General features: G+C 41.6%; 1 protein-coding gene across 2 annotated transcripts in view; it reads right to left on the bottom strand.

Moving 5' to 3' along the window:
• Nucleotides 1-20,942, bottom strand: part of MSH2 (mutS homolog 2) — a 1,108,457-nt gene that overhangs the window by 823,861 nt on the left and 263,654 nt on the right. For both annotated transcript variants that reach the window (XM_044060178.1, XM_044060185.1), the window contains one exon: nt 2,520-2,669. In XM_044060178.1, the coding sequence (XP_043916113.1) occupies nt 2,520-2,669 (150 nt within the window). The remainder of the gene's footprint in view (nt 1-2,519; nt 2,670-20,942) is intronic.

Genomic DNA, 20,942 nt, shown 5'->3' on the forward strand with positions numbered 1-20,942 from the left:
TGTACAGATGTCAGAAAAAGTAAAGATGAAAAATGTGTGAAATGGGGGGGGGGGGGGGTTGGGAGGTGGATATTACTTTAAAATTGAAAATAAATATGTGTGAAGCATTTTCCAGCTGCCATGTTTGTTTAAAGAAATAAGACTGCTTCAATATATAGGTTAACCTAAATCATGTTACTTTGGGAGGATGCTACTCATCTTACAGCGGAGTGTAAGAAAATAACATGTAATTTGTATGGTGAATAGGGTCATATAATAAATAAGTATAAAAGGGAATGTAAAATATATAATAAGACAATTGGTTGACTGTGACTAAAAAAATACATAGCAAGAAAACAGACATATAATGAAAGTACAGAACTAAATGAGGAACAACAGGAAAAAGAAATATCAGTAGATAAAAAGGTGGTAGAGGGAAGGTCGTTGAAAATTAAGATGAAAAACATATGAGAGTTTGAAATTAATGCGGAGATGGGAAATGTTTGAAGCTTTAAGAGAAATGTCAAATCAAGAGAAAGATGATGAAAGTGCTAACAAAGGAAAGGAAAAAAATAAAGGGTTATGCAGAGGAAATTTAAAATCTTTCCACAAAAACAAAGAAAAGTTAAAAATAGAATAATTTCATTAAAAGTGCATATTTGAGTGAGTACAGTTACAACAAACTATTTTAGAATAACGAATCAAGTGCAGAACTGATGTTATTTATAGGTCTGCAAGACAATACAGACACAGGGTACAGGCTGAAAAGTCAGAGTGGTCAAACTGTGTGGAATTTGAGGCATAACGGGTACACAGGGGTTGCATTTCTTTTTAAATAATGCATTCATGTTTTGGATGTCAGTATAATACAAGCAGGTTGATGAACTGTGGTTGATAAAAGGTCGGTTACAGAGGTGTTTAAGATGATAGGAATATATGCACATACAGAAATGAAAGATTTGAGGATTTAATCCCATTTACAATAGTAATGATGGATGAAGTTCAAAAGGAAAGAAGGGTAAAATGTTATACAAGAGTTTGTTAGATAGAGATGGATTAGATGTAGAGGTGTGTAAGTATGGAATAAAACCAACGGATTTACAAAAGGGGCAGAAAGGGACAAATACACTATTCTTTGCAATCAGAAAATGTAAGAGAGGTAACGAGTATTAGTGAAACTGGATTTTCAGATCAAAGAATTATTTGGTTTGAAGTCTAAAAATGAAACAGTCATAAGGGATGGGAAAGTCAACAATCAAGTATGTGAGATATATAACCACACACACACACAGACACACTTATATATATATATATATATATATATATATATATAAACATAGATCAATTACGGAGGGATCGTGTTACTATCTTTTTGTCATTTTGGAAAGAATAGTGGACGGTCTTTAAAGAAACATACAGGAAGGTTTATTTGCAGTTAGATGTGCAAAATAGGAAGAAAAGAAAATCAAGACTATTGTAGATCACAGAAGGATTTGATGCATAATTCAGAGATAAATTGTGCAGAAAAATTTAAAGAGAAGTGCATGAGAAAAATAAAGACAATTCAAAGATCATCATACAACCAGTAATGCTACTGAGTGAATTGAAAAAAATGAATTGAGTATAATGAAAGAAAAAAAATAAAGGGTTATGCAGAAGAAATGTAAAATCTTTCCACAAAAACAAAGAAAAGTTAAAAATAGAATAATTTCATTAAACATACGTATTTGAGTATGTAAGGTTACAACAAACTATTTTAGAATAATGAATCAAGTGCACAGGATGTGAAATAAAAGCAAGAATAGATTATGAAAACGGTTAAACACGCAAGAGAAACACATGACAAAGAAAAAAGTATGGACAGTAACTGAGGTTGTCAAAACATTTTCAGAAAAAGCCAAGAAGGAATTACAGAAAGCCAAGAAGGAATTACAGAAAGAGACTCAGATGAATTAAGAACGGTTTTAAAAATTAAGGAATATTCAGGTTCTGGTAAGGATGACATTAGATATTACACGTATAAGGTATGGAAAATGGTGCAAAAGGAAATTTTATTAAAACTGTTTAATGAATGGTTAGAAAGAGATATCTGAAGGAATTACTTTAAGAAAGAAAAAAAACGTGATTATGGCAAGAAGAGAGAAGAGGAGGATACTGGGCAAAATGGGTAACTGACATAAGGAACATTAAAGTTTGTGTAGTAGAAATGTCTTTTGCTGTTTTCTTTTGTTATCTAGGAGTTGTAAAATTTAAAAAAAAGTATATATTGTATATGTTGTAAATAAAGAATTCCTATTAATTTTATACCAGATGCCATGGAATCTTTTACAACTACCTCCAACTCGGGCAGATGGAACCTTTGTTTAACATTTCATTGAAAAAACATTTAACTCATTCATCCCAACCTAACCTAAAGCACACAGGCAGTTCAAAATTTACTGGGGCATCTATGTACCTGCATTTAAAATAAAGCTTAGCTGGTTGCCCAACTTTGTATAAAAATCAAAAGATCATAAAAGAAAATTATAAAAATGCCTTACCTGGAATAAGTTAAGCGCCTTAACAGCAGCATTGTCCAGTCTCATATACTGAGAAAGGTCAAATGTTGAGAAAGCAAACTGTCCGAAATTGGATTCATCTGATAAGAGTTCCAGATATTTGATCACAGCAGAAATTGCAGATACAGCAACCTTTCAAAGACAACAAAATTTTATATCAATTACATTACTTAATCTTGGCAGATCACAGCATAAACGGTAGAAAAATACACTTTTCATAGGTTAAGAAATGCTGCAGTTAACTACAGCTTCCCAACAGACAGACATACATAAATTACTAGAGACCCGCTAAAAACAGAAGTATATATATATATATATATATATATATATATATATATATATATATATATATATATATATGTGTGTGTGTGTGTGTGTGTATGTGTATGTGTGTGTATGTGTGTGTGTGTGCATTAAACCATTTGTGCAAACAACTTTCCATGTATTTACCCCCCATTTCACTGGTATGTCATGAGTGATCAGACAGATCAACTGTATCAATTGGGAAGCAATTTATAAAAATTCTGTATGTGCATACTTCTCTCAAATGTGTATGTCTTGTAGGTGAATGTTTTATTTTAGAAGTAAATACTGAACTACCAAGGAATTAGTTTCTGAGACTAAAACTTGGTATCTAAACCTGTTCTAGAAAAGGGTCTTGTAAATAGAAAAAACAGCTGCGCTTGCAAAGGTTTCTTTGACAAAGAAAAGTTCTTAAAATGCTGAGTGGCAAACTTGAAATGCCAGTTTCACAGAAGTAATTTTCCTACTGACCAAATATATTAATCTTCCATAACTTGTCCAAAGAAATCAGAGTTCAGAGTATCATACAAGCTATTGAAAGGTGATCTTTGCCTCATATATAGAGCTACAACAGATCCCGTTCTGTCAGACCTATTGCATATTTGAAAGTCCAATATCCAATACCCGCTCAAGGGATCTTGAACTCTTTTGCAAAATAAACACATGTTGGCAGGATAGTTTTGTACCACAGAGAATATCAGTTCTATAGAATATCCACTCCACATAAATCTAAGTACTTCTCTTATTCTGTTCAAATGTAATTTGGATGAATTACAAATGCATTCCCAGTTAAGCACGCCCTGTCTCTCATGGGTAGGTGAAATATTCAAATTTCCAAAATATCCTTGTTTTGTGTACAAGTAACGCAGAGATGTGCCAAGTGCTAAAAACTACCAAGAGAATACAGGACCAGATTTCTTAAGATCCTCAAAGATAAACTGCCTAGTAAGTACCTATGAACCTCAGAGTACCCAAGACCTTCACTTTAATAGCAATCGGTAACCGCTTCTTCTTGGTACGAAAAAAGCAGTACTACTTTCAACACTACTGAAGGAAATACAGGCCGAAATGACCAGTAACTCTTTTTGTAAAAGAAGAAAAACAGGGGGGGGGGGGTGACAGTAATAATTGCCTGAAAATGTAGGGTAGATGTAAGCCATCACTCACTGGGGGGAGGGGGGCTCCACCACATAAGCATTCTAAGATTTTTCTACCATTTAATATAACCAAGTTTTCCCTCTTCTGTCAAGGCCCATTAACCCATCTCTAATCAATCCATTAACAAACAAAGGTGTTAGAACAAAAAAAAATAGGTACTCTCAAAGCCATAAGTATATTAACACATAATTTAATGACAAAATAACGGTTTTAGGACTAAGCACAGCAGCATAGCAATTAACAAAATAAAAGACACTATACATGAAAGGACAGACAATGACATGTTGGCAGGTTTCATCTTTGTAGATAATAAAAGAGCCTTTTATTTGTGGAGAGTACACTTGTGAAAGAACTTACCATAACAGTAGATGTCCGACTGATCACTGTTATAGTATTCCAATATTTACAAGTTATCCTACCAAGGGAAACCTGACATCCGGCTGGCACACTAAAGTCAAAGCTTTCTTGACATATTGTACGTCCGACATATAACCTCAGCCAGTGGGTGCAGGGGTACATAAGCAAAGGTAGGAGTGTGAGATCCCCAGACTATCTCGTCCAGGAGCTCCTGGGGTTATCTGAAGTGTAACATTAAGAAAACGCATGTCAAGGTAAGAGGGTGGGCAGGAAACTGCCCAGCTCATTTGATAACAGTAACACAATAAGATGAGGGAAGGAAAGAGGGAACCCATATTGCAAAAGTGATCACTAACATCGACTGTTACGGTAGGTTCTTGCATAACTGTATTGTGTCCTTTCGTAGATCTCTGTTGCTGTATTCTAATACTTATGGGCAATTCGCAAAGCTAGCAGATATTGAGGGAGAAAGATTGGGGATAGAAGTGTACTCTGTTGGACTTAACAGGACAGATCAGGAGAAGGAGGCCCTAGAACTGGAAAAGGTATCTACTCTGTAGTGCTTAGTGAAGTTGTAGAAAGAAGACCCTAAGTGGCTCGGAATCAATACCTTTGAAGAAAGCACCAAAAGAGGAAAAGTACAGTTTTGTACCTACCATAAATGTAGATGTTCGAAGATCCACATTGCTGCAGTCCTTACATATGGGTAGTCCGCTGTCCTCGGTCGGCCCGAATACCAAAGTATTAGGCTGACGTCGGTCAAGGCGCTTAAAACTGACATCAGGACGTCAGGGTACAAAAGCGCATGACCGACGTCATTTCCTCAGTCTTTTCTTGCCCCAGATGTCAGAAGGCCCTAACAAGACAGGCCAAAGCCAAAAACCAGCAAAACCCAACCAACCACCCGTGCACTAACCATATTTACAATATGTACAACACAAACCACACCACCACCTTCAACAACAGAGGGAAGGAGGGAGGAATTGGACTGCAGCAATGTGGATCTTGAACATCTACATTTATGGTAGGTACAAAACTGTACTATGTTCTTCATCTCACATTGCTGCAGTCCTTACATATGGGTAGAATCCCAAAGCAGAGGTAAGGGAGGATGGCAAAACTATAAAGCATTAGGAGCTGCCAACATGCCTTGTAAAATTGCAGTTGCAAATCCAGCCCTAGATTTAGAGTAAAGTGGAAGGTGGTAATGCTTAGAGAAAGTATGCACTGAACTCCAAGTAGCTGCTTCCAAAATATCTTTAGTAGCCACCCCTTAAAAAAGCTGTAGAAGTGGCAGTAGCCCTAGTGGAATGAGGCCTAATCCCAGCTGGAATCTCCTTAACATGATGGGAATAACAGAAAGCAATACAAAAACCAATCCACTTAGAAATAGTTTGTTTTGAAACAGGTTTGCCCTGAGAACCCAAAGCAAAAGAAACAAACAACTGCTGAGACTGCCTGAACCCTTTAGTTCTGCTCAAATAATATCGCAACTGTCTGTGAATATCCAAAGTGTGCAAAATCTTTTCCCCTTTATTTTGGGGGTTTGCATAAAAAGTAGGCAAATGAATAGTTTGGTTTAAAGCCATACTAGAAACCACTTTAGGCATAAAAGAAGGGTTAGTACGCAAAGACACCCTATCCTTGTGGAAAATTAAGAAAGGCTCAACTGCCATAAGGGCCTGTAATTCAGAAACCCTTCTCGCAGAGGTAATGGCCAACAAAAAAGCAGTCTTCCAAGATAAATATTTCAACTCTGCTGATGCTGCAGGCTCAAAAGGTTGTAGAGTGAGTTTCTCCAACACAAAATTGAGATCCCAAGCAGGAGTAGGAGCTCTACGTGGGTGTCTTATATTCTTTGCCCCTCTAAGAAATTGCTTAAACAAAGGCTGAGAAAATAATGGTGGGTCACAGTCATAGTGAGCAGAGATTGCTGCAGCATGAACCTTTATAGAGGAGAAGGACAAACCTTTGTCCAATAACTCAGTAAGGTATTGAAGTGCCACACTTAAATTAGGTTTAGAAACATCAAAGTCCTTTGCTGTACTCCAAAATAAAAATCTCCTCCATTTATCTGCATAAACTTTCCTTGTACTAGGCCTTCTGGCCTCCAAAATAACATTCAAAACTTGTTGTGGAAGCTGAGACCCTCCAGGGTTTAAACCAGAATATGCCAGGCTGTCAGATGTAGAGAATGAAGTTTGACATTGAGTAAATGACCGTTCTCCTGAGACAGCAGGTGAGGAATCAAGGCAAAGGCCATGGAGGCTCCTACCAGACTTCTCAGTAATGGGTACCAGTGCTGTCGAGGCCAATCTGGAGCTATTAAAATCATGTTTGGCTTGTCCTGTCTGACCTTCAGCAGTACCTTTGGGAGGAGAGGCAGAGGTGGAAAGGCATACACGTGAAGATTGCTCCAATTGAATGAGAGAGCATCCACTTTCCAAGCTGAGGGATGAAACCTTTTGTGCAAAACTTTGGCAGCTGGTAATTTAGTGGAGAAGCGAACAGATCTATGTCTGGAGTTCCCCATAACACTGTCAACCTCTGGAATACATGAGGATCCAATTTCCACTCGTGGGGATCCATAATTTGTCTGCTCAACACATCTGCTAAGGAGTTCTGTGCTCCTGGCAGAAACCTTGCCTGAAGATTTAGCTGTAAACTGAGAGCAGTCTCCCACAAAATCATTGCTTGTCTGCATAGAGGATAAGAATGCGTTCCCCCTTGCTTGTTGATGTACCACATGACAGTTGTGTTGTCTGTTTGAATCAACACCTGCCCTGGAAGAAGTAAATCCTTGAAAGCTATCAATGCAAATTGGACTGCTAACATCTCCTTCAAGTTGATATGTAGATGTTGAAGTCTGGCAGGCCACGTGTCTTGTATCCATTTTCCATTTAGATGAGCTCCCCAAGCTTTGTCTGAGGCATCTGTCGTTAAAATCTGACTCGCCTCTGGCCGGGTCACAGAGAGTCCCTTGTTTAGGTGACATTCCTGAGCCCACCACAAAAATTCCTTTTGAATGCAAGGTATTATTTGAATGACAGTGTCCAAATCTTGGCAGTGCTGTGTCCATACATTCTTGAGATACCATTGTAGCTTCCTCATATGCAGTTTGGCATTGGGAAGTACCAGAATACAAGATGCCATGAACCCCAAGGCTTGAAGGACTGTCCTTGCAGTCAGCCTGGACTGATGAGACAACTGGTGGAAGTAAAGAGAAAGATTCTTTTGTTTGTCCGGGGTCAAAAAGGCCATCTGGGATGCTGTATTCAGTCTCACACCCAGAAAGCACATGTCCTGAGAGGGTACTAGACTGGACTTTATTTCGTTCACAGAATACCCCAGGCATCTTAACACTGCCATCACATACTGTAAATGATGAAGAAGTTCGTCCTTTTCTTGGGCCAATATCAGGCAATCGTCCAAATAAGGATAGATCTGTATTCCTCTTAGCCTGAAGAAAGCTACCACTGGAGCCAGAACCTTCGTGAACACTCTGGGCGCAGTAGATAAGCCAAAAGGCAATGCAGAGAACTGATAATGTGACGTCCCAGCCCGAAAACGCAGATACGTCCTGCAACTGGGCCTGATAGGAACATGAAGGTAAGCCTCTTTGAGATCCAGAGTCACCATCCAGTGATCTTTGCCCAGCAGAGGTAAAAGCTGTTGTAACGTTAACATTTTGAACTTGGGAATGTCCAGATATGTGTTGAGGATGGATAAATCCAAAATTGGTCTCCACGTGTTTCCTTTCTTTGGTACTAGAAACAGGCGAGAATAAAATCCTAGGCCCACTTCTGGCAGAGGAACCGTTTGTATGGCCCCTATTTGAAGTAGTAAAGAAATTTGTTTGCGAGCCTCTAGTCTTTGCTGAGGAGGAACGTCCGGCATGCCTTTGAAAGGAGGCAAGGTATGGAAATAAAACTTGTAACCCTGGTGTATGATATCCAATACCCATTTGTCTTGGGTAATCAACATCCAATTTTCCTTGAAGAGTGCTAACCTTCCTCCCAACGGTGCTGCCAGGCAAGAAGGATCTGGCAGCTGAAAAAGTAGGTCATTGGGCCTGTTTACGAAAGGACTGGCCCCTGCCCTCACCCGAAGATTGTACAGGTGAACTCCCTGTTCTAGGCCTGAAAGAACTCTGAGCTCTGCCCCTACCACGTCTAGATCTACCCCTAGACTGAGAATCATAAGAAGAATACGTCCACCCCTTAGCAGGCCAATTCCTACTAAACTTCGGAGGCTGAACTTGCAAAAAATCCTTAACAGCCTGCATAGACTTAGCCTTGTCTTCCATTTTCTTCAAGACTGATTCCACAGGTGAACCAAACAACACATCAGACTGCAAAGGAGCATCCAAAATTCTTGTCTTAACATGGTCAGATAAATTCTGATCCTTTAACCAGGCGTGCCTGCGAAGAACTGAGCCAGTGGCAGCCACCCTAGACGAGGCCTGCACCGCATCAAAACCACACTGTAATGAATGCTTACCCACTTGTTCAGAGACATGCACCAAATCTTGCAACTCTTTACACTCAATGCCTTCCGCCAGAGCATCCACCTTAGACTTCAATTGAGAAAGAAGAAAGTTTTGATATTTCAACATATGAAACTGGCAATTCAAAGCCCTCATAGCTAAGGTAGAAGATGTATAGACCTTCTTTCCCCATCTATCCAAAGCTCTGGCTTCTTTATCTAGAGGAACCGGATTTTTACAACAGAGGCCTTGACACCCTTAGGTCCCTGACTAATAGTTTCTGGGTCCGCCCTAGGACTCTTATAAAGATATTTATGAGCCTCAGGCACCCTGTAATACCTATCCGGTTTAACAGGAGCAGGAGGCAGAGAATCAGGATTAAGTGAAGCCTCTGCAAACACATCTTCCACAACATCCAGAACAGGGGGTATAGCCAAGGGCCTATGATGGGGTAACAGCAAAAACTCCCTAAGCCTTTTCCTAGAATCAGAGAAGTCCTGACCTTCCCACTTAAAATGTTCCCTCATAGAATGAAGTGTCTCTGAAAAAGAAAAATCCTCTGGAGGAGAAGCAGAAGGAGTGGAATCATCTGCATCAGAATCAGAATAAGGAGAATACTCCTGCAAGTCTTCAGCTGAAGACTCTGAAATATCCGAAGCCTGCTCAAAACTTCCCAACTCTGGCTCCACCCTAGGCCTCTTATCAGGAGGGGGCATAGAACCTCTAATCAGAGTAATTAAATCTTCTGCCATTTTAAGCATGTGCTTCTTAGGCACAGACCCTGCTGAACTATGAGTGACACCAACAGAAGCTGGAACTGGCCTGCCTCTGGGAGAAGTCTTGGAAACAGAAGGAGAAGGTCTAACCACCCTAGGAAGGGAGGGGAGTACAGTAACTTGGGAAGCCCCTTCAGCCTGACCTGCCTCCTGAGAGACCACCTCCTGCAAAATCAAAGTCTCCCCCTGAGACTCCAGAGAAGTCTCCGTCGGAACCACCGGTTCCACTGAAGCCTCTAAAGAACCGGCGTCCGGAACGGACGACTCATCTTGCCTGGGTTTAACTGTTTTGTCTTTGCGCTTCTTCGCAGAAGCGGGCGCCGGAGAATCCGACGGCATATTATAATAGCACCGCTTCCCAAAGACCAGCCTAGCACAATCCAACCTTCGCTTAATAGTGCGTTTATTGAACCTAGCACAAAAGCGACACCCCACAACGTCGTGCTCAGGCCCCAAACAAGGAATACACAAAGAATGATAATCCCTACGCGGTATCTGTTTCCCACAAGAAATACAGTTATTCACTTTTTCTGACATCCGGTAAAACACTGAGGCAAGAAAAAACCAAAATAATCCCCAACGGGGTACTTAGCCAACTTGGATTCGGTCTGAAACTCCGAATTCGAAAAATTTCAGAACGCCGAACGGCACTTGCAACGCTGCTTCTGCATCGGACCATGTGGCAAAAAAGACTGAGGAAATGACGTCGGTCATGCGCTTTTGTACCCTGACGTCCTGATGTCAGTTTTAAGCGCCTTGACCGACGTCAGCCTAATACTTTGGTATTCGGGCCGACCGAGGACAGCGGACTACCCATATGTAAGGACTGCAGCAATGTGAGATGAAGAACATCTACCCTAGTGGAGTGTGCCCTTACTTTGGCAAGTAGAGACATACCATAGAAGGTATAACAAAAGGAGATGAACTAGGAAATCCAGTTGGAGATGGTCTATTTAGAGACAGGACTCACAACTTACTCTCCTGAAAGGGGACAGAGGTGGTCAGCCTTTTGGAAGTCTAACTTTTTTCCAGGTATAACCTCAACTGCCCATGTGCAATTCAGGGACTGGAGCATACTCTCTCCTGTTTTGTGGGATCAGGAAAAAGGCTGTCAGACGAATGGATTGGTACAAACACAGCTCATTCACCACTGTCTTTGTGGAAGATAAGGAATGGAGTTTGCCCCATCACTGCAAACAACTCCAATTCTCTTCTGGAAAAGGTGACAGCTACAAGTAAAACCATTTTCCAGGTCCAAGGAAGCCTTCCTAGGTGGTGTCATGGACACCTTTTATGAACTGTCTGACATCCACCATAAAGAGTAAGGGAGATTCAAAGATAGGCAATCAGAAATGGCAGACAAGTGGGCCTTGAAGGAATAGGCCAGACCATTTTTAATTAACTCACACATAGAAGGCAGAATGGTAGGTATAAAAATGCTCTGGAGCAGAATGGTCTGAGTGGGAGACAAAAGATCTATGTGAGGACCACCCCATTTATGAACCAAGTCCAGGAAGACATCTCTGTGTACCATCCATTCATGAGGGTCTTCTCTAGATCTGTTGAGGGAGTCTGTTAAGCCATTGTCCACTGGAGGTATGTAAAACTGCTTGCTGGGACAGGTTTCTTTTTTATGGCCATATCCCATACCAGGAGAGCTAGCCTGTCCAACTGGCTAAGACTTGGTGCCCCATTTATTGATGTACCATATGACACAGGTGTTGTCTGTAAAGGCTTCAAACATTTTGTACTGTTTATTAACAATTTGGCTTTCATTTTCACCCAAACTACTAGTAACTCTACTTTTATGACTTGATACTTCTAAAGTGGGATACAACACCAATGTTCTTATAAGAAGGGATTCAAGAGGCTTTCGTAAGTTGGCCTCTTAATAGACTCATGGCTCATTACTATCAAATTCAAAATCTACGACATCTGGCATTGCTAAAAGGTTAGCAAAATCACCTATTATTAAATATCTACTGATCCACATGGCAACACTACCAAACAAGTCAGCAATAACAAGCATCTAGACATGAAGCTAAACTCCAAATTTGTCTTTTGACAGTGAAGTGGTAACAGATGAGGTTCTAAAGCAAATGAGTGATGCCTCCAAGTTCACCAGTCTTCTTACCATGGAAACAAGAAAGGCAAGCACAAGCAATACACTGGTTCCAAGGCTGGAATACATCATAAAAATAGCAGCCTAAACTACATCTAATTAACTCATTCAATACTGAACAGCAGGAGGTAAAATAATCAACTTGCTTCTTGAGGTCTTACAAAAGCCGCGAAATCACTTGTTTACTGACAGCTTTTCTTAAAATCCTCTAATAAAAGTACTCTTCATAACATTTCCAATACCTAATAATGATACGGATACGCGTTACACAAAATGTAAAACAAGAAAGCTCTTTGTGGGCAACAGACTATATGCTGCTGTTATCAAAGGTCAGCCTGCAGACCTATATATTTTATATGCCAAAAACCACTAGTGGTATAGTCAAATTATTATATCTCTAGGAGTGTGCAAGATAGGTACAAGATGTCAGTGGAAGAACTGCTCACCTGTTTGACAGCTTTCCAATGATATATGACAAAAGGGCTGGAATACTGCTGCGCTGTGGTATTGTTGAATCTATATAAATTATTCATAATATTTTCACAAACATTAATCAACAAACCATGTCTGTTAGATGGCAAGTGTCAATGAAAACACTGCATGACATGTTTTGTATAAGATGCCAATTTTTTTCACCTGAAGAGTCACATAGGTTCATAGGTAGGTACTAGGCTATCGGCCCTAGGGCCTATATAAGCCTAGCCAAAGGTACCCTGGCTTTCGCCACCCAAGAAAATTACTTTCCTGTGCCCCTGTTGAGCAGAGCCACAGAAGTGATCCCCGGGGTGAATTTCCTATCTCCCATCCAATCAAGATTTTTCTTGAAGAGTGCTAATGAGGAGCTTTGTTTGATATAGATAGGTAGTTTGTTCCAGAGTATGGGAAGTGTCTGGGACAGGAATCTATCCCTCCAGCATGTTCTGTTTATTGTGGCGACGAGGTTTAGGTCCCTAGAGCGTGTAGCTCGTAGGGATTGGGATTTCTTTAAGTAGAGCATGTCTAAAAGCTCTGGGTTTGACACAGCTTTGTGTGTTAGGCAGAGATCGCCTCTGAGTAGGCGATATGCAATGGAGTAAAGCTGCAGTTTTTTGAGACTGTCTGCAAAGGGCATCTGTTTGAGGCCGGTAATCCTCTTTGTGAGGTATTGCTGTGGCCTTTCCAGTTGTTGATGTCTTGTGAGGTACATACCAAAAGGGGCGTTGTACTCTATAAGGGGTCTAATAAGTGACGAGTAGAGGGGAACAATGACCTCTTTTTTCCTCGATGAGAAACCTTTTGTGATTAGGTGTGCCACGTAGAAGGATTTCCTGACTACTGTGGCGATGTGATTATCAAAGGAGAGACTACTGTTCACCTGTGTCCCAAGGTCTCTTATCACACTTCCGGTGTTAAGTAAACTACCACCTACGTGGTAGTTCATGGGTACTGAGTTTTTACCAAAAGGGATGACAATGCACTTTTTGGCAATGAGCTTAAGGCCATGACTGACACCAGGCATCTGTCTCAGTGAGGCCCTTTTGTAGGATGTCCACATCGTTTGGAGTTTTGATTATGGCTCCTAGTTTGCAGTCATCTGTGAACTTCGTTAGCCAAAGACTTTCTGTGTTGGCCTGTACTTCAGAGAAGTAGATACCAAACAGGAGAGGACCCAGGACTGAACCCTGTGGTACTCCACTGGTCTGAAGTTGGATTTGGCGTCTGCTACTTTCACAGTGTGGGTTCTGTCAGTGAGCCAGTTGGCAACCCATCTTGTGACATAGGGATTTATACCTAGTTTAGTGAGTTTATCTAATTCCAGAGTGAGGGATGGTGTTGAAAGCCTTGGCGAGATCTAGATAGGCTGTGTGAACTACCTTACCCTCATCTACGGCTTTGGTGACTGCTTCAACGAAGTCTATCAGGTTTAGGAGACATGATCTGCCTTTTACAAACCCGAATTGGGTGGGATCCTGAGTTTGGAGATTACCAATGTCATTGTTTATAAGTTCGATGATGATACGTTCCATAGCCTTGCAAACCAGGCTCGTTAGGCTAATGGGGCGGTAGTTTCTGGGGTCTGTGGTGGCTCCCCCTTTATGGAGTGGGATAACTGTCACTGTGCGCCATTCCGTGGGCACACAGCCTGAGGTGAGGCTATGATTGAACATGGTACTTAGGTGGGATGCCAGTTCGTTCTGTAGTTCATGTAGAACACAGCCTGGTATGCGTCAGGTCCCATGGATGCTGGGTTCTTGGCTTTGGATAATGTGTTTTTTTACCTGTGCAGCTGTGATTACAGGAACTTTGCATTCTTCTGGTATAGAGATGGGCCCTTTAGGGGATGACAGGGGGGTAAAGTTAGCACTGAACCTATCTGCCAGAATGTTGGCAATATCAGTTGGTTCTGTATATTTAGTGCCATTGTGCTGTAACTCAGAGCAGATCTGAGTGTTGCCATTGAGATTCTTGACATAGCTATAGAATTCTTTGTGGTTGTCTTTAGAGTCAGTGCTGAATTTGTTTTCATAACTAGCTTTGGAGGATTTTATGAGGGATCTCAACTTCTTACTGAGGCTGACCAGGGAGTTTCTCCAGTCATGGGATTTTACTCTTCTGCAACAGTTTATTTCTTCTGTTGTAGAGTTTGCTTATGGGAGGGGACCACCAGATTGGCTTCCTTTTTTAGAGGATAGCATCTTGGTTCTGTTAAGGATTGCACGATCCATGCACTCATGTAAGTGCTTATAAAGTGCATTTGTGTAGGATTCAGCAGTCATACCTCTATTGTCCATCAGCATGGGTGTCGTGAAGTTTGCCACTTCTGTCTAAGAAGCATGAAGTTGGCTTTGGAGAAATTTTTTACTGTGGTTTCCCTAATGGGGTGGGGGAGGGATGTGGATGTCTAGGGTGATTAGCTTGTGAACAATAAGGAATTGACCTCTGGTGTGGAGCACCGGTTGCCCATGTTGGTAATAACCAGGTCTAGGATATTGCTGCCCCTGGTGGGGGTGTGGATAAGTTGATCCATGGCATTGGAATTTATGAATTCCAGAAAACGTTGAGCGCAAGAGTTGGTACAGGAGTAGTTTTCCCAATTAATGGTAGGGTAGTTGAAATCGCCCATTATTAGGGTGTTAGGTTGTACCCTAATATTTAACAGTGTATTAAGAAATGAGGAGTGGGAATCCTGGGGCATGGTGGGGGTCTGTAGCAAGCTACAATTTGGATTGCGGTCTTGCCCAGAGTTAGTTGCACTTGGATAATCTCGGATGCATTATGCTGAGCAACTAGCCTGGAGGTGTGGATATCCTTAATGAATGTGGACACGCCTCTGCCTTTAGTGTTTCAGTCCAGGTTAGGTGGCCGAAAGGTGTAGTATGAACTATAGCCTGGTAATGCAGGGGTGCTCTCTGGAGCCTTGAACCAGGTCTCTGTCACTGCACAGATGTCGATGTTCTCCATGTTAAGGAGTGCCTCGAGAAAGTGCATTTTGAGGTTTAGACTTCTAGCATTGAGGAGCAATACCCTCAGATTCTTTTTGCCTGTACCTGTTAGGGTGGTGAATTTGTCATTTGAACCTTGCCTAAAAAAGGCACTATAGGGGTGGCTAGAGCCTTGGCCAGTATCCGGAATCCCAGGGGTGACAGGTGCAGGCCATCTCTGGCAAGGCATCGTGGCTTGTCGATCATGTCATCCCAGGCAGACAGATACTGGATCCCCTTAGAATGACACCAGAAGCTTAGCCAATTGTTGAGGTCAATCATTTTATCCTTGTACTGTGGTATCATTCTGGGTGATGGCAGGATGCTACTCAGGGCTAGGGTCATACCTGCCTTGGCTACAAGCTCGGACAGCTCCTCCATGTCCCTTTTCATGTAGTCCAAGGAGGTACGTCTCAGGTCATTCACACCAACATGGACAATGACAGAGTCATATTTGTACTTGTGGCGTGACCTGAGTGCATGCGTTATGTGGCAGATCCTGGCACCTGACAGGCAGCGGACAGTAACTTTCTCCTTGTTTAGCCTGGTGAGTGGAACATCAGTGTGCCTGACTATAGAGTCACCTATGACTAGAGTGTTGGGTACGTTGTTATGCCTTATGGGCTTTGGTTGAGTGGCACACTGAGTCTGTGGGCTGTGTGTCATTTGGGTTGTGTTGGGGGGGTGGAGGTTGCTTGTGTTTCTGCTTTGGAGGTCCCTGTTGCTTGGGCAGGTTTTTACTAAGAGCCTCTGCGAATGTAGGTGTGGGTTTTCTTTTTCTATGAGTGTGTTTTGGTGGTGTAGGTTTTGAGGGACTATGTGCTGAGTGTGGTGCAAGTGTTTACCTTCTCCTCTTGACTGTCTAGTCCAGTCTTAGGTGAAGAGAGCTTTGCTTCCAGTTTGGCTATATAAGTGCAACTCTCACAGGTTGTAGTGTTGGGTTGTAGGAGGAGAGGGTTGTCCGTGTACATGAGGCAATTACTGCATTGCCCCAAGATGCCCAGATTCATCAGGTAGACAGGAGAAAACACCGGGAGCTGACCCTTAGACATGCCTGGATAGGTGCTTATTTGTTAAGTGCTAGAAACTGTTTTCCTCTAGACAGTGAGGAAAGTTGAGTGCTGTAGTAATTTGTAGCTTATTTAGTGCTTACAATAAGTTCTGAACAAGTGCTGAGCTCAAAGAAACAGACGAGTGCTGAAACAAAAAACTGGCTATTTCTAAGAAACAAAATTAAGCTAGAAGGCTTCCCTCCAACACAGAAAGGCTTGGGAGCCTAGAAACCTACAAATAGTCCTGGACACAGCAAATCTATATCCAGGCTAGACTACCCACAGGAAAGGCAGGAAACAAGCTTAGAATTTTTTTTTTTTTTTTTTTTTTTATTTAGTGGAAAGAGAAAGGAGTAGCAGAAACTAAGCTGATTGGCCTTCTCAAATGTTCTCCCTGTACTGGGTAGAATGAGGTAATGACACTAGACTGGGAGGAGGGTCCCAGATCAAATTTACACTAGGGGTGGGCAACTGCAAAGCCACCAACTATAAAAACCCATACCAATAGGGAGTTAGGGAAACAAACTGCAGAAATGTTTCTCACAGCAGAAAAGCAGCAACGAGCCTTTAAATGAAAGTTTTAAACTGCTAAAGGAGCCTCTAGAGAAAGCATTTAACTGCAACAAGTTATCAGAAACAAACAACCCAACATATGCTTAATAAAAGTTGACAATTTCCAGTTAATACCTCACACACAGTGAAACTAGCTAGACAAATGTACAGTATACAAAGTGCTATAAATAACAAGGAAATAAAGAACAAAATAAGCAAAAAAACAGGATACTTAATGTTATATATTATAGTTCCGAGTTTGCTCAGTGTCCTTCCTTCGATTAGCTCAGTGTGAAATGGCAGAAACACTCAACTTAACTTCTTAGGTAACAGAAAGTTGAAACCTGAGACAACTTTTAAGAAAAAAAGCTCAAAAGAACCAATGAGGTGCTTAGTCTAAGCTGTAGTCCAGGTGACCTCAGTCAGCCAATGACCTTAAACAATTCTCTCTCACTGAAATGCCTGATGGCTTTGGCTAAACCAAGATGTCCCTGAATATGTGCTCAGACACACAGCCTCCACAAATACTAGGCCCAAATACAAGCCTGAATATGGACAATGCTACAAATATCCCCACTACTTAGAAACAACTGCAGAAATGTTTCTCACAGCAGAAAAGCAGAAGTGAGCCTTTAAACGAAAGTTTTAATCAGCTAAAGGAGCCTCTAGAAAAAGAGTTTAACTGCAACAAGTTATCAGAAACAAACAACCCAACAGATGCTTAATAAAAGTGGACAATTTCCAGTTAATGCCTCACACACAGTGAAACTAGCTAGAAAAATATACAGTACACAAAGTGCTATAAATAACAAAGAAATAAAGAACAAAATAAGCAAAAAACAGGATATTTAATGTTATATATTATAGTTCCGAGTTTGCTCAGGGTCCTTCCTTCGATTAGCTCAATGTTGGCTTATGAAATTAATGCAGTTTTGGAAAATATAACCATCATAACTGTTTTGCCAATTGCAGAACATCATCACAAAGATATGAAAACATAGTGGGTTAACTACCACCCAATGCTTGCATATACCACTCCCTAACATGACGGTATTGGTCTATTTTTGCATAATTCATGTAAGCATGGTTAATAGAGCAGTGCAAACACGTTTGACACCTCTCCATCATTTAAGTTACAAAAACAAAAGTAATGAACTTAACCATAAAAAATATTGTAATAAGGTCCATCTTTTCTAACTGACCGATGCAAAAGGCAGTAGGAATGCTCTTCAAATAAAACCTTCTCTGGCTGCTAGGAACCTTCCTTCTGTTCATTATGCACTATGCATGACATACACTCTAGCTCTTATTTTACAGCACTTAGCTGATGGAAGAAGACATTCAGACAGACAGAAGAAAGTAGAACAGACTACAGACAAGAAGCAAAAAAGATGGAAGACAGAGCCAGGGTGCCATAGACGATGGACCTTATTCGACAGCTATCACTGTTGTGAGGTCATACCTTTTTATACCTGATAACATGAGGTGCATCTCCTCTAACCAACAGGATGGAGTCCACAGTCTACCCACCCAAGTGGTCACCTTCATAGGACTATACCACAAACATCAATGATCCCATATAAACAGCTGGGTCTGGAAATGAAATTCAGTTTTTAGTGTTTAGCAAAGGTGTGGAGGGAATATAAGACTGCACAAATGCTATCAACAGTGGCATTACAAAAAGGGCAGTAGAAGTAGCCTCAGCTCTTGCAGAATGAGCCCAAGGAGTTGCATGTAGGGGCCTTGTATCATTAAACATGGTAAAATTCAATGTAGCTGGCTAACTCCCTCTTGAAAGGTTGAGCTTGGGGACCTTCCTACCCACCCTGGACTTGGCAGAGGAAATAAAGTGGGTCGCCTGGTGAAGAGGCTTGTCAGTCAACAGAAAAGCCAAGCTGTCTTTACACAGCCATACAATTATGTTTCTCTTTAGTTGGAATATTGAGGAAAGGAAAAAAAGTCAAGGTAAGACCTGTTTAAATCGGACTATGCAGCAACTTTTGTAACAAAAGAAGGGTATGTTCAAAGCACCACCCTTGTCCTTGTGAACCACTCTTACTGAAAAGCTTGGCAGAAAGACACAAATTCCATAATTTTAGCAGGCGCAACAGCCACTAAAAAATAGGGCAACTCAGAACAGGTACTTTAGTCTCACAGAGGTAGCTGGTTCAAAAGGTGGAAGGGATGGCTTCCTAGCATGAAATATATGTCCAATGGTATAACAGGATCTCACATAGAAGGCTTAACCTGAAAATGCCTTAGAAGAAGACATTATAGACATTAAGAGATACAAGAGAAGAGTAATTTCCTGAATGGAAATTACAGGTAGCTGCCTAATATAATTCAATGGACCAGTAATTGACCAAAGTAAAAGAAGTACAGTTTTGTAACTACCATAAATGTAGATGTTAGAGTGTATACCCTGCTGCAGTCATCACACTTGGGTTATCCTGCCTTCAGGTGGTCCCGCAGTCGGCCCGAATTCCAAAGTCTTGGTCCGGTGTCGGTTGCTGTCGCTTCTTCCCTGACGTCAGAGCACCAGGGGTATACGAGAGGCATCCGACACCATTTTCTTCAGTTTTTCTTGCCCCAGATGTCAGCTGTCAGGTGCCCCCCCCCCCCAATGGTGGTCAGTAGGTAGTACCAATAATAAAAAAGTGTAGCATAAACAAAAAATCACTCCAGCTATAAGCAAATACACCACAAAGGTTGTAACAGATTTTAAGGTATAGAAAGGTCTTAGGTCAGAGGGGATGGAGGGAGGGTAACCTGGACTGCAGCAGGGTATACACTAACATCTACATTTATGGCAAGTACAAAACTGTACTATGTTCATCGTGTTACCCTGCTGCAGTCATCACACTTGGGTAGAATCCCAAAGCTAAGGATGGGAGGTGGAGTCAAACAGGGTTAGAGGAGGCTAGAAGGCCCTGCAAAACTGCAGTGGCGAAGCCAGCTCTAGTCTTAGAGTAAAGGGGTAAGTGGTAATGTTTGGTGAAGGTGGGTACTGAACTCCAAGTTGCAGCTTCCAGAATATCCTTGGTTGGCACCCCCCTGAGGAAGGCTGTAGATGTAGCTGCTGCCCTGGTAGAGTGGGGCCTTATGCTAGCAGGAACTGGTTTTCCATGGTGGGTGTAGCAAAAACGTATGCAATGTCCTATCCATTTGGAAATTGTCTGTTTTGAGATAGCCTTTCCTTGTGATGCTGTAACATAGGATACAAAAAGCTGGTCAGATTTTCTGAAAACCTTGGTTTTATCCAAGTAGTAATGTTGCTGCCTGTGAATGTCCAAGGAATGTAGGAGTCTTTCTCCTTTGTTCTGTGGATTTGGAAAGAAGGTGGGTAAATGGATAGTTTGATTTAGAGCCACACTGGATACCACCTTAGACATAAAGGAGGGGTTAGTTCGTAGAGAAACTCTGTCTTGATGAAAAATGAGGAAAGGCTCTACTGCCATTAGTGCCTGAAGCTCTGAAACTCTTCTCGCTGAAGTAATTGCTAGCAGCAGGGCAGTCTTCCATGATATAAACTAAGTCAGCTGAGAAAGCTGGCTCAAAGGGAGATAGCGTAAGTTTTTCCAGAACAAAGTCGAGGTCCCAAGTAGGTGTTGGTGCTCTCCTGGGAGGCCTAATGTTTTTGGCCCCTCTGAGAAACTGCCTTGGGAGTGGATGTGAAAATAAGGGAGGATCCGTGTTGTAGTGAGCTGAAATAGCTGAGGCGTGGATTTTAATAGATGAAAAAGAAAGCCCTTTGTGTAACATCTCAGTTAAATATTGCAGAATCTGAGGTATGTCAGGCTGAAGGGTATTTTGGCCTTTAGCTTGGTTCGAGGCGCAAAACCTTTTCCATTTGTCTGAGTAGGCTTTCCTGGTACTGGGCCTCCTGGCCTCCAGAATAACCTCCATAACAGCTTGTGAGAGAGGAGCTGGCTGGTTGCTTAGGTGATTTGCCATGCAGCCAAGTTTAAGGTTTTGAGCTGGCTGTGTAGAATCTGATTGTCTTGCTGTGTGAGCAGATGGGTAATTTGTGGTAGAATCCATGGTTGGCCCTGGGCCATATTCCTTAATAGTGGGTACCAGTGCTGGCGTGGCCAGTCTGGGGTAATGAGTATCATTCGGGGTCTCTCCATCCTGACTT

This window comes from Protopterus annectens, chromosome 1.part0 (assembly GCF_019279795.1).
Source record: "Protopterus annectens isolate FY-2018-M chromosome 1.part0, PAN1.0, whole genome shotgun sequence".
Taxonomy (NCBI): Eukaryota; Metazoa; Chordata; order Ceratodontiformes; family Protopteridae; genus Protopterus; species Protopterus annectens.